General features: G+C 42.3%; 1 protein-coding gene across 1 annotated transcript in view; it reads right to left on the bottom strand.

Annotated features, from left to right (window-relative positions):
- The window catches only part of LOC121381647 (mucin-2-like), a 104,788-nt gene that overhangs the window by 49,346 nt on the left and 41,819 nt on the right, over window positions 1-13,623 (bottom strand). Inside the window, exons 14-18 of the mRNA XM_041510984.1 lie at window positions 11,086-11,163; window positions 9,501-10,419; window positions 5,271-5,500; window positions 4,518-4,701; window positions 1,395-1,597 (exon numbers count right to left, since the gene is read on the bottom strand). Of these exons, the coding sequence (XP_041366918.1) occupies window positions 1,395-1,597; window positions 4,518-4,701; window positions 5,271-5,500; window positions 9,501-10,419; window positions 11,086-11,163 (1,614 nt within the window). The remainder of the gene's footprint in view (window positions 1-1,394; window positions 1,598-4,517; window positions 4,702-5,270; window positions 5,501-9,500; window positions 10,420-11,085; window positions 11,164-13,623) is intronic.

Genomic DNA, 13,623 nt, shown 5'->3' on the forward strand with positions numbered 1-13,623 from the left:
ATAGTTATATATGTGCCCCCCTCCCAAAAAACACAAAAAAAAAACCCACACAAAAAACAACAACAAACAAACAAAAAGTAAATGACTGTTCTAATTAATAATTTGGAAAGTATTTATACCACGATAATAATATTTTGCACCTAATATCATGTGTAACTATTTAAGGATTGTCTGTTATGTTTTTTACCATTACATCACGATTGTGTGAATCACCATTACATCTGCAACATTGATTCTGTCACTATTTAACAGGCATTCAATCTGTATACTTGATATTGGGTACAAATATTATTATCCTGGTTTGACTACTTTCCAAGTCTTTAATCAGTAAAGAGGGGAACAGGTTTCTTAAGGGCCACTCAGTGTAAAATTATCAATAATATTCTTCCAATAAATAACTGATTGTTTAAAATTGGATATACTCATTCCCCTTTCAGTGAAACGAAACCATGCACTGTTGTAGTTGTACATTTATTTTGGGAATGTTAAAGTCTGTTTTGTTTAACGACACCTCTAGAGCACTATGATTTATTAATCATCGGCTACTGGAGGTCAAACATTTGTTAATTTTTACATATAGTCAAAATTAATGTATAGTTGCAAGGGATCTTTTATATGCACCATCCAATGACAGGATAGTACATACCACAGCCTTTGATATACTAGTAATGATGCACTGGACTAAGAAAGAAAACCAGCTACATTTTCCCACTACTTGCAAGGGATCTTTTACATGCACCATCCCATAGACAGGATAGTACATACCACAGCCTTCAATATACCAGTCATGGTGCACTGGATGGAGCTAGAAATAGTTTTGGGAATGTATATAAATTAATCCTTTTTGGATCCAGTTACAAGAATGCATTAATAAAGAACAAAATAGAATAATTAACTTGTTAAAAAGAAAATAATATTCTGGGATTTAAGATTAGTAATAATGATCATATTAATATTATATTAATAGTTAAATTACTAACATTTAAAAGTCATACATGTATGTACCCAGTTTAGAATGGATCCAAAGAGTTGATACAATATTACACATTTAACGTTATTGCCTGTACCACATGTGATTTTGATAATTTTGGTATGTACATGTATGTCATGATTTATTTAGAACATAACAAAAGTACAGTATTGTGTTATCAATATCTACCTAGTACTAGAAATAAATGGAAAATGACTGTTGTAACGTGAATGTATTGATGAAAAACAAACCCCAAAAAACAAACCCAACAAAAACAATCTATTAACACTGAAATGTTCTCATATATTAATTATTTTCTTAATGAATGATTGAATGTTTAACAACACCCCAGCACAAAAATACACATCGGCTATTGGGTGTCACAAAATGGTTCGTTAGTCTTAAATGCTAAAATGTTACTCACAAATTCAGTGCCATCAAAAATGTAAGCAGATACATTGGCGGAGAATTCTAAGGCCACATCATAGATCTCAAAAAAAGCAACGTTTGGAATTTCAACTTCAACTTCCTCCACAGATGACGTGCTGCCAAATTCAACAATGCTGGGTAAATATTGATTCAGGCCATCTTTGGACAGCAAGTCTAAGTCTCCTGTACATTGTAGCCCTAAAATATAAAAAAAGAAAAAAGAAATGTTTTATTTAACGACGCACTCAACACATTTTATTTACAGTTATGTGGCGTCAGACATATGGTTAAGGATCACACAGATATTGAGAGAGGAAACACGCTGTCGCCACTTCGTAGGCTACTCTTTTCAATTAGCAGCAAGGGATCTTTTATATGCACCATCCCACAGACAGGGTAGTACATACCATGGCCTTTGATATACCAGTCGTGATGCACTGGCTGGAACGAGAAATAGGCCACGGGCCCACCAATGGGAATCAATCCCAAAGCGAGCTCTTTACCACTGGGCTACGTCCCACCCCGTTAAAATTAAAACGGTTTTCAGTACGAAGTTTAATCATTCCGTTACTGAGAAATAAGTTTGAATGAAGGTACTACCAACATTAGGATGACCAGAAACTGTGTTACTGTGAAATCACGTTTGTTTGTGGTCGTCTAATTTAAATGTAATTCTAGGGACTAGTGCATGCAGTCAACAAATTTAAGAACACAGTGCAATTAGAATACATTTATACATATAATAGGAATTTATGAGACTACGTTTTTTATCCATGGATTTTGGTACCCACTGAAATGTGGGTTTTTGAGGGTTTATTTGGGGGGTTTTGCGTGCATAATCACAAACATTTAAAACCATGAAAATAAAGGATATAATTCACAGTAATGGATATACAGTGAAACCTCTCAAAACCGGACCCTCTGTAAACAGGAATTCCCCCCAAACCAGACATTTTACATGGTCCATTTTTTAAAATCAGTATAGAATTTAACCTCTCTAAACTGGACACCTCTTAAAACCGGACATTTTACTTGGTCCCAAAGGTGTCCGGTTTAGAGGGGTTTCACTGTACAAACATTGATATTCTAAACAGGAAAATGTATTTGATGTGTAATGTTAATCATCAAAACAGTCATATACAGTCCAGTCAATGTAGGCCCCCAAATAGCCAAGCCCATCACAAATACAATAGAAGGTTTCTCTTTGGATTTGTTATGTGAAAAAACTACAGATTAACATACTAAAAGTCTACAAAAATATATGCTGGCAAAATTCTTTTTTTAAAAGCATAAATCCAAGATGACTGCCATAAATCATGATCTAAGCATACCTCAATTTCAAATGTCTATTTAGTTCTGACTTTAAATACTAAATTATAGTTTTCAAGATCAGCCGGAAACATATTAATACAAGGGCAGTAAAGTCGGTTCAGTCTCGTTAACTGAGTGTACACTAAGATGACATTATTGATTAATGTTAAAAAACATTAATTAAATGTAAAATATAAAGTAGACCGTAAATAAAGACATTAATTATGTACAATAAGTAGAGTAAATAGTTAATTATTACCGATTTAATATGATATAAATATTTTGAAATGCTGATTAAATACGATCTAATATTGATATTGGTGTATCCCGAGGGTGGCTACAGGAGTCCCGTGATCCCTCCGCATGAAGTGCCCGTTTTACTGACTTCAAATTTGTTTGTATCATCCACAACATGCCATATTGCTCTGAACCCCCCCCCCCCCCCCCCCCCCAATCCTCATTACAGACCTCACTCACTTAAAATTTGGCTCAGTAGCCTTTACCAGACTCAAACTGGGTTTTTTAGAATTTTGTCCCCCTCCCCCTTTCAAAATACTAGATATGCCCTTGCATCCAATAAACAGTACTTAATTAAAACAGAGATGGTTGGCCTGGTGGTGGTTGGGACTTCTATTGGTGGCCTGCAGCCTTTCACCGCTAGATCTAGAGAAAAAGAGTATATACAATACCTGGAACAGAGAATGGTGGCCTGGTGGCCTGCAGCCTTTCACCGCTAGATCTAGAGAAAAAGACTATATACAATACCTGGAACACAGACAGGAGGCCTGGTGGCCTGCAGCCTTTCACTGCTAGATCTAATGAAAATGAGTATATACAATACCTGGAACACAGACAGGAGGCCTGGTGGCCTGCAGCCTTTCACTGCTAGATCTAATGAAAATGAGTATATACAGTACCTGGAAAAGAGACAGGAGGCCTGCAGCCTTTCACCACTAGATCTAGACAAAATTAGTATATACAGTACCTGGAACAGAGACAGGTTGCCTGGTGGACTGCAGCCTTTCACCACTAGATCTAGAGTAAATGAGTATATACAGTACCTGGAACACAGACAGGTGGACTGCAGCCTTTCACTGCTAGATCTAATGAAAATGAGTATATATACAGCACCTGGAACAGAGACAGGTGGACTGCAGCCTTTCACTGCTAGATCTAGAGAAAATGAGTATATACAGTACCTGGAATACAGACAGGAGGCCTGGTGGCCTGCAGCCTTTCACTGCTAGATCTAATGAAAATGAGTATATACAGTACCTGGAACAGAGAATGGTGGCCTGGTGGCCTGCAGCCTTTCACTGCTAGATCTAATGAAAATGAGTATATACAGTACCTGGAACACAGACAGGAGGCCTGGTGGCCTGCAGCCTTTCACTGCTAGATCTAATGAAAATGAGTATATACAGTACCTGGAGCAGAGAATGGTGGCCTGGTGGCCTGGTGGCCTGGTGGCCTGCAGCCTTTCACTGCTAGATCTAATGAAAATGAGTATATACAGTATCTGGAACACAGACAGGTGGCCTGGTGGCCTGCAGCCTTTCACTGCTAGATCTAGAGAAAATTAGTACATACAGTACCTGGAACACAGACAGGTGGCCTGCAGCCTTTCACTGCTAGATCTAATGAAAACGAGTATATTCAGTACCTGGAACACAGAAAGGTGGCCTGGTGGCCTGCAGCCTTTCACTGCTAGATCTAAAGAAAATGAGTACATACAGTACCTAGAACACAGACAGGTGGCCTGCAGCCTTTCACTGCTAGATCTAATGAAAATGAATATATACAGTACCTGGAACAGAGACAGGTGGCCTGGTGGTGGTTGGGACTTCTATTGGCTGACTGCAGCCTTTCACCGCTAGATCTAGAGAAAATAGCGCTGAGGCATTTGTTTCCACACTGACTGTTAGATTGTCTCCAAACTTTTTCAGAGTGATGCTCAGTTGTGAAACTTCTGTGTCTTGAGTAACAGAAATCTAAAATACATTTTAGTAAATGAAACTGATTTCAACACGGTATATACCCTGGTGCAATATAGATACTGTATAAAATAAAACTTCTGCCAAGTTTCTAGAAAAATATGTTTCTCAGTATGATGTCCACATGTAGTCAAATTTTTATATGTAGTCAAGATGCCATGAAAAAAAACATTTACAGAAGAAGTGATCAAAATATTAGCAGAAATTATCAGGGAATGCCTTTTTATTTGTGATGCCAGTGATGAAAGTCTCAGAGATGATAGGCTATCATAGCAATAATGACATCCTGCTTGATTCGGTTACATTTAAAATCAGCAACAGACATAACTGGCGCCATATATCTCTTGCACTGCTAGGGTTTTCGTCATTTAGAAAAGTTCTCTCGCTATTAAATATTCCGCAATGAAACTATACATGCAAGTAAATAGCGAACAGAGTATTTTTACCTCAAGGTATATACCGCATTCCACATTCAACCAAAAAGCAGATATTTTGTTACTGGTGAACTGGTGTATCATAGTGTCAGAAGTGAAACCATGTTGAAACAGAACTGACGTTACACTTACCAGCAAACTGTTAATATACGTAGAAATTGATTTGATTGTCACTGCATTAGCAGTTATTTCCAGTGATGTGAAATATGTATTTGGAATCACGACGGCGGCACTGTAAACCTCCACCGCGGCATGATCCGGGATCGTCCAGGTGATATTTGTCCCAGAATACGACACCGATGTCAAATTTGCTTCAATAACAACATTCAGCTCATCAAAGTCCAGCAATGACTGGCAGCCACCTACAAACAGGTGAATCATGTATTAAAGAATGGGATTTAAAGGAATGTGATAATTTTAACTGAAACATATCCCTAAAACAACTGCAGGATACTTGTTTTGTTTTATAATGTGAAATGTATCCCTAAAATAATTATAGGTTGTTGTTGTTTTTGTTGTTTTTTTAAAAATATGAAATATATCCCTAAAACAACTGCAGGATACTTGTTTTGTTTTATAATGTGAAATGTATCCCTAAAATAATTATAGGTTGTTGTTGTTTTTGTTGTTGTTTTTAAAAATATGAAATAAATCCCTGAAACAACTGCAGAGTTTTTGTTTTGTTTTTAATGCGGAAAATATCCCTAAAACAACTGTAGGGTTGTTTCTTTTTAAATGTGAAATAGATCCCTAAAACTGTAAGGTTATTATAAATTGTTTTAAATGTAAAATAGAGCCCTTAAACAATTATAGGGTTTTTGTTTTGTTGTTTAAAGTGAAATATATCCCTAAAACAATTATAGGCTTCTTTTTTTTTTTCATGTGAAATATATCCTTAAACAATAGCAGGGTTTTTGTTTTGTTTTTTTAATGTGGAATGCCCCGAAAACAATTGCAGGGTTTATGTTTAATATAAGAACAACAACAAACATTTGGATATTAACACCAAGCAAGAGACTGTAGGCAAAGTGAAAATCAAATCAAATACGGTGTAAGTAAGAAATTATTGTCATCCAAGCAGACTATAAGCATACAAGTCAGGGGGTCAACTGCTCCCTCCCTCCACAGTGTAGACAATTGGCAAAATAAGCTGGACTGAAAACTTTTTACCAGGTATTTCCATCATTCTGCTCAGTTTTAATTGTAATGGTTAATATGGAACTCTGTAATAGCCGTTTGGTAGTAATGCTAATATGAATAATCGTGTTATGCAGCTTTGGACATTTTCATTTAATTCAGGCAAAAATCAAACTGCCCTGCCCCCCCCCCCCCCCCCCCCCCAAAGAAGGGAAAAGGCCACATTGATCCAACTCATGAAAAGGCTAATACAACAAAAATTTAAGCAAGAGACATATTGATCTATAGAGCTCCTCTATTTAATTTTAAAATTTTGTCAGTAGTAGATAATTAATTAATTTGTAAAGACCACCTACATGTAATGTTAAATTTTTATTTAAAATTAATTTTTTTAATAAAACTTCTAAAATTCCATTATATGTCATTATTAGTTTGTGAAGACTGCCCCAGAGAATCATAGTACCAAGTTTCAGAACTATTTGATAAAAACTCTAGAGATAGACTTTTTTATATTTCTATTTAAAATTTATAAATTTAAAAAAAAACATCAAAATTTCCAAAATATCTATTAGTTTGTGAAGACTGTCCCAGAGAATCATGGTATAAAGTTTCAGAACTATTCGATCAAAACTCTATGAGAAGCTAGAGTTTAAAATTTTAAAGGTAAAATTTCTATTTATAATGATTAAATTTAATAAATAAAATTCACAAATTCAAAATTTCCAAAATATATATCAATTAGTTTATGAAGATTGCCCAATAGAATCATAGTACCAATTTTAAGAACTATCTGATCAAAACTATAGGAGAAGATAAATTTTGAAATGTTAAATTTAGATTTGAAAATTTAAAACTAAAAATTCTAAAAAACTAAAATATATCTCTATTAGTTTGTGGAGGGTGCCCAAGAGGATAACTGTACCGAGTTTCAGAACAATTCAATCAAAACTGACTTCAAAGGAAGGCTGATGGACAGATGGATGGACAGATGATGGATGGATGGATGGGAGGATAGACAGACAGAAAAGGTATAAAAATGCTCAACTGATGAAGCCATAGTGGACATAAAAACAAAAAACAAAAACGAAAAAAGCCCACAGAACAAAGCAGCACTTGAATATATTTAAGATGGTTCTGGACCCTGGTTCCCGTTTTGGTTCTGCCTCTTTGAAACAAGCATTGGGTAACAAACATATTTTTTGTGCCACTTCAAGGTAGTCTTCTTCAGTTAAACAAAAAGAGGCCCCCTCCCCCTATTTTCTAGGGGTAAGTGTCCACCTTTCCCTGCTACTCATGGCCATAACATTAAAAGATCCTACATTAAAAACATGATTAAAAACAAGTTATTGATATATAACTTAATTTTAAGCGACATTTTATTGTACAAGATATATGCTCTACTATATTAGATGCAATGTTATGCAGCCCAAATACTATTTTTTCAAGTTATTTTCATGCCTATATCCAATTAAGGTTCAAGCATGCTCTCCTGGACACACACCTCAGCTAGAACAACAGTGAGAAGTTGGTGTAATGGTCTTAGTCGTTAAAAACTTGCTATGGGTAGGAGCCGGTATTAGGTTGCGAACCCAGTACCCAGTACTTATGTCTTATGGGGGATAGGACATAGCCTAGCAGTAAAGTGCTCTCACTTGATGCACAGTCAGTTTAGGATCGATCCCCGTTAATGGGCCCATCAGGCTATTTCTCTTTCCACCCAGTACCTCACGACTGGCCGTGGTATGTGCTATCCTGTCTGTGGGAAAGTGCATATAAAAAAGCCCTTGCTACTAATGGAAAAATGTAGCAGGTTTCCTCTGAAGACTACGAGTCAAAATTACCAATACCCAATGATTAATAAATCAATGTGCTCTACTGCTATCATTAAACAAAACACACTTTAACTTTTATGTCTGATGGCTTAACCATGCCACCACTGAGGCCGGTCAAATACTATTGAAGCCAATTAGACAGACCTCATTGAATATGCATTAACCCAAATATTGAAGCCAATCAAACACACCTCATTGAATATGCATTAAACCAAATATTGAAGCCAATAAAACAGACCTCAGTGAATATGCATTAGACCAAATATTGAAGCCAATCAAACACACCTCATTGAATATGCATTAAACCAAATATTGAAGCCAAAGAAACAGACCTCATTGAATATGCATTAGACCAAATATTGAAGCCAATCAAACAGACCTCACTGAATATGCATTAGACCAAATATTAAAGCCAATCAGACAGACCTCAATGAATATGCATTCGACCAAATATTGAAGCTAATCATACAGAACTAAGTGAATATGCATTAGACCAAATATTGAAGCCAATCAGACACACCTCAAGGAATATGCATTAGACCAAATATTGAAGCCAAAGAAACAGACCTCATTGAATATGCATTAGACCAAATATTGAAGCAAATAAAACAGACCTCAATGAATATGCATTACACCAAATATTGAAGCCAATCAGACAGACCTCATTGAATATGCATTAGACCAACTATTGAAGCAAATCAAACAGACCTCAATGAATATGCATTAGCCCAAATACTGAAGCCAATCAAACAGACCTCAATGAATATGCATTATCCCAAATATTGAAGCCAATCAACAGATATAAATGAATATGCATTAGACAAAATATTGAAATCAATCAGACAGACCTCAATTAATATGAATTAGCCCAAATATTGAAGCCAATAATCAGACAGACCTCAATGAATATGTATCAGACCAAATATTGAAGCCAATCAAACAGATATCATTGAATATGCATCATCACCGGCCTCGGTGGCGTCGTGGCAGGCAATCAGTCTACTGGCTGGTAGGTACTGGGTTCGGATCCCAGTCGAGGCATGGGATTTTTAATCCAGATACCGACTCCAAAACCTGAGTGAGTGCTCCGCAAGGCTCAATGGGTAGGTGTAAACCACTTGCACCAACCAGTGATCCATAACTGGTTCAACAAAGGCCATGGTTTGTGCTATCCTGCCTATGGGAAGCACAAATAAAAGATCCCTTGCTGCTAATCAGAAGAGTAGCCCATGTAGTGGCGACAGCGGGTTTCCTCTCAAAATCTGTGTGGTCCTTAACCATATGTCTGACGCCATACAACCGTAAATAAAATATGTTGAGTGCGTCGTTAAATAAAACATGTCCTTCCTTCTGAATATGCATCAGACCAAATATTGAAGCCAATCAAACAGACCTGCTGTGGGTGAAGACTCGACTTTGCCAGGAGCCGACTTTATAGTTGTTGAAAAAACCGTTGTGCTAGGCACAGTGGTTGTAGACGTAGTTGTAGTCGTGGTGGGTGCTGTTGATGTGCCAGTGGTAGTGAGAACAGTGGTCGTTGTTGTTCCTACTGTTATTTCTGTGGTACTAGTTGCTGTTGTAATTCCAGTGGTAGAAGGCACTGTCGCTGTTGTCGCTGTAGTGGTACCAGTGGTAGTGGGCACTGTGGCTGTTGTCACTGCAGTGGTACCAGTGGTAGTGGGCACTGTGACTGTTGTCGCTGCAGTGGTACCCGTGGTAGTGGACACTGTGGCTGTTGTTACTGCAGTGGTTCCACTGGTAGTGGGCACTGTGGCTGTTGTCGCTGCAGTGGTTCCAATTGTAGTGGGCACTGTTGCAGTAGTACCAGTGGTAGTGGGCACTGTTGCAGTAGTACCAGTGGTAGTGGGCACTGTGGCTGTTGTCGCTGCTGTGGTACCAGTGGTAGTGGGCACTGTGGCTGTTGTCGCTGCTGTGGTACCAGTGGTAGTAGGCACTGTTGCAGTGGTACCAGTTGTAGTGGGCACTGTGGCTGTTGTTGCTGCAGTGGTACCAGTGGTAGTGGGCACTGTGGCTGTTGTTGCTGCAGTGGTACCAGTGGTAGTGGGCACTGTGGCTGTTGTCACTGCAGTGGTACCAGTGGTAGTGGGCACTGTGACTGTTGTCGCTGCAGTGGTACCCGTGGTAGTGGACACTGTGGCTGTTGTTACTGCAGTGGTTCCACTGGTAGTGGGCACTGTGGCTGTTGTCGCTGCAGTGGTTCCAATTGTAGTGGGCACTGTTGTAGTAGTACCAGTGGTAGTGGGCACTGTGGCTGTTGTCGCTGCTGTGGTACCAGTGGTAGTGGGCACTGTTGCAGTGGTACCAGTGGTAGTGGGCACTGTTGCAGTGGTACCAGTTGTAGTGGGCACTGTGGCTGTTGTCGCTGCAGTGGTACCAGTGGTAGTGGGCACTGTGGCTGTTGTTGCTGCAGTGGTTCCAGTGGTAGTGGGCACTGTTGCAGTGGTTCCAGTGGCTGTTGTTGCTGCAGTGGTAACAGTGGTAGTGGGCACTGTTGCAGTGGTACCAGTGGTAGTGGGCACTGTGGCTGTTGTTGCTGCAGTGGTACCAGTGGTAGTGGGCACTGTGGCTGTTGTTGCTGCAGTGGTACCAGTGGTAGTGGGCACTGTGGCTGTTGTTGCTGCAGTGGTACCAGTGGTAGTGGGCACTGTTACAGTAGTACCAGTGGTAGTGGGCACTGTGGCTGTTGTTGCTGATGTGGTACCAGTGGTAGTGGGCACTGTGGCTGTTGTTGCTGCAGTGGTACCAGTGGTAGTGGGCACTGTTGCAGTGGTACCAGTGGTAGTGGGCACTGTGGCTGTTGTTGCTGCAGTGGTACCAGTGGTAGTGGGCACTGTGGCTGTTGTTGCTGCAGTGGTACCAGTGGTAGTGGGCACTGTTGCAGTGGTACCAGTGGTAGTGGGCACTGTAGCTGTCGTCACTGCAGTGGTACCAGTGGTAGTGGGCACTGTGGCTGTTGTTGCTGCAGTGGTACCAGTGGTAGTGGGCACTGTTACAGTAGTACCAGTGGTAGTGGGCACTGTGGCTGTTGTTGCTGATGTGGTACCAGTGGTAGTGGGCACTGTGGCTGTTGTCGCTGCTGTGGTACCAGTGGTAGTGGGCACTGTTGCAGTAGTACCAGTGGTAGTTGGCACTGTTGCTGTTGTTGCTGCAGTGGTACCAGTGGTAGTGGGCACTGTGGCTGTTGTTGCTGCAGTGGTACCAGTGGTAGTGGGCACTGTTGCAGTGGTACCAGTGGTAGTGGGCACTGTGGCTGTTGTTGCTGCAGTGGTACCAGTGGTAGTGGGCACTGTGGCTGTTGTTGCTGCAGTGGTACCAGTGGTAGTGGGCACTGTGGCTGTTGTTGGTGCAGTGGTACCAGTGGTAGTGGGCACTGTTGCAGTGGTTCCAGTGGTAGTGGGCACTGTGGCTGTTGTTGCTGCAGTGGTACCAGTGGTAGTGGGCACTGTGGCTGTGGTTCCAGTGGTAGTGGGCACTGTGGCTGTAGTACCAGTTGTAGTGGGCACTGTTGCAGTAGTACCAGTGGTAGTGGGCACTGTGGCTGTTGTCGCTGCTGTGGTACCAGTGGTAGTGGGCACTGTTGCAGTAGTACCAGTGGTAGTTGGCACTATGGCTGTTGTCGCTGCAGTGGTACCAGTGGTACTGGGCACTGTTGCAGTGGTACCAGTGGTAGTTGGCACTGTGGCTGTTGTTGCTGCAGTGGTACCAGTGGTAGTGGGCACTGTTGCACTGGTACCAGTGGTAGTGGGCACTGTGGCTGTTGTCGCTGCAGTGGTACCAGTGGTAGTGGGCACTGTTGCAGTGGTACCAGTGGTAGTGGGCACTGTTGCAGTGGTTCCAGTGGTAGTGGGCACTGTTGCAGTGGTACCAGTGGTAGTGGGCACTGTGGCTGTTGTCGCTGCAGTGGTACCAGTGGTAGTGGGCACTGTTGCAGTGGTTCCAGTGGTAGTGGGCACTGTTGCAGTGGTACCAGTGGTAGTGGGCACTGTGGCTGTTGTCGCTGCAGTGGTACCAGTGGTAGTGGGCACTGTGGCTGTTGTCGCTGCTGTGGTACCAGTGGTAGTGGGCACTGTGGCTGTTGTCGCTGCAGTGGTACCAGTGGTAGTGGGCACTGTTGCAGTGGTACCAGTGGTAGTGGGCACTGTGGCTGTTGTCGCTGCTGTGGTACCAGTGGTAGTGGGCACTGTGGCTGTTGTTGCTGCAGTGGTACCAGTGGTAGTGGGCACTGTGGCTGTTGTCGCTGCAGTGGTACCAGTGGTAGTGGGCACTGTGGCTGTTGTTGGTGCAGTGGTACCAGTGGTAGTGGGCACTGTTGCAGTGGTACCAGTGGTAGTGGGCACTGTGGCTGTTGTTGCTGCAGTGGTACCAGTGGTAGTGGGCACTGTGGCTGTTGTCGCTGCAGTGGTACCAGTGGTAGTGGGCACTGTGGCTGTTGTTGCTGCAGTGGTACCAGTGGTAGTGGGCACTGTTGCAGTGGTACCAGTGGTAGTGGGCACTGTGGCTGTTGTTGCTGCAGTGGTACCAGTGGTAGTGGGCACTGTGGCTGTTGTTGCTGCAGTGGTACCAGTGGTAGTGGGCACTGTGGCTGTTGTTGCTGCAGTGTGGTACCAGTGGTAGTGGGCACTGTGGCTGTTGTTGCTGCAGTGGTACCAGTGGTAGTGGGCACTGTGTGCAGTGGTACCAGTGGTAGTGGGCACTGTGGCTGTTGTTGGTGCAGTGGTACCAGTGGTAGTGGGCACTGTGGCTGTTGTTGCTGCAGTGGTACCAGTGGTAGTGGGCACTGTGGCTGTTGTTGCTGCAGTGGTACCAGTGGTAGTGGGCACTGTGGCTGTTGTTGCTGCAGTGGTACCAGTGGTAGTGGGCACTGTTGCAGTGGTACCAGTGGTAGTGGGCACTGTGGCTGTTGTTGCTGCAGTGGTACCAGTGGTAGTGGGCACTGTGGCTGTTGTTGCTGCAGTGGTACCAGTGGTAGTGGGCACTGTGGCTGTTGTTGCTGCAGTGGTACCAGTGGTAGTGGGCACTGTGGCTGTTGTTGCTGCAGTGGTACCAGTGGTAGTGGGCACTGTTGCAGTGGTACCAGTGGTAGTGGGCACTGTGGCTGTTGTCGCTGCAGTGGTACCAGTGGTAGTGGGCACTGTGGCTGTTGTTGCTGCAGTGGTACCAGTGGTAGTGGGCACTGTGGCTGTTGTCACTGCAGTGGTACCAGTGGTAGTGGGCACTGTGGCTGTTGTTGCTGCAGTGGTACCAGTGGTAGTGGGCACTGTGGCTGTTGTCGCTGCAGTGGTACCAGTGGTAGTGGGCACTGTGGCTGTTGTTGCTGCAGTGGTACCAGTGGTAGTGGGCACTGTGGCTGTTGTGCTGCAGCAGTGGTACCAGTGGTAGTGGGCACTGTGGCTGTTGTCGCTGCTGTGGTACCAGTGGTAGTGGGCACTGTGGCTGTTGTTGCTGCAGTGGTACCAGTGGTAGTGGGCACTGTTGCAGTGGTACCAGTGGTAGTG

This window comes from Gigantopelta aegis, chromosome 9 (genome assembly GCF_016097555.1).
Source record: "Gigantopelta aegis isolate Gae_Host chromosome 9, Gae_host_genome, whole genome shotgun sequence".
NCBI classification, from domain to species: Eukaryota; Metazoa; Mollusca; class Gastropoda; order Neomphalida; family Peltospiridae; genus Gigantopelta; species Gigantopelta aegis.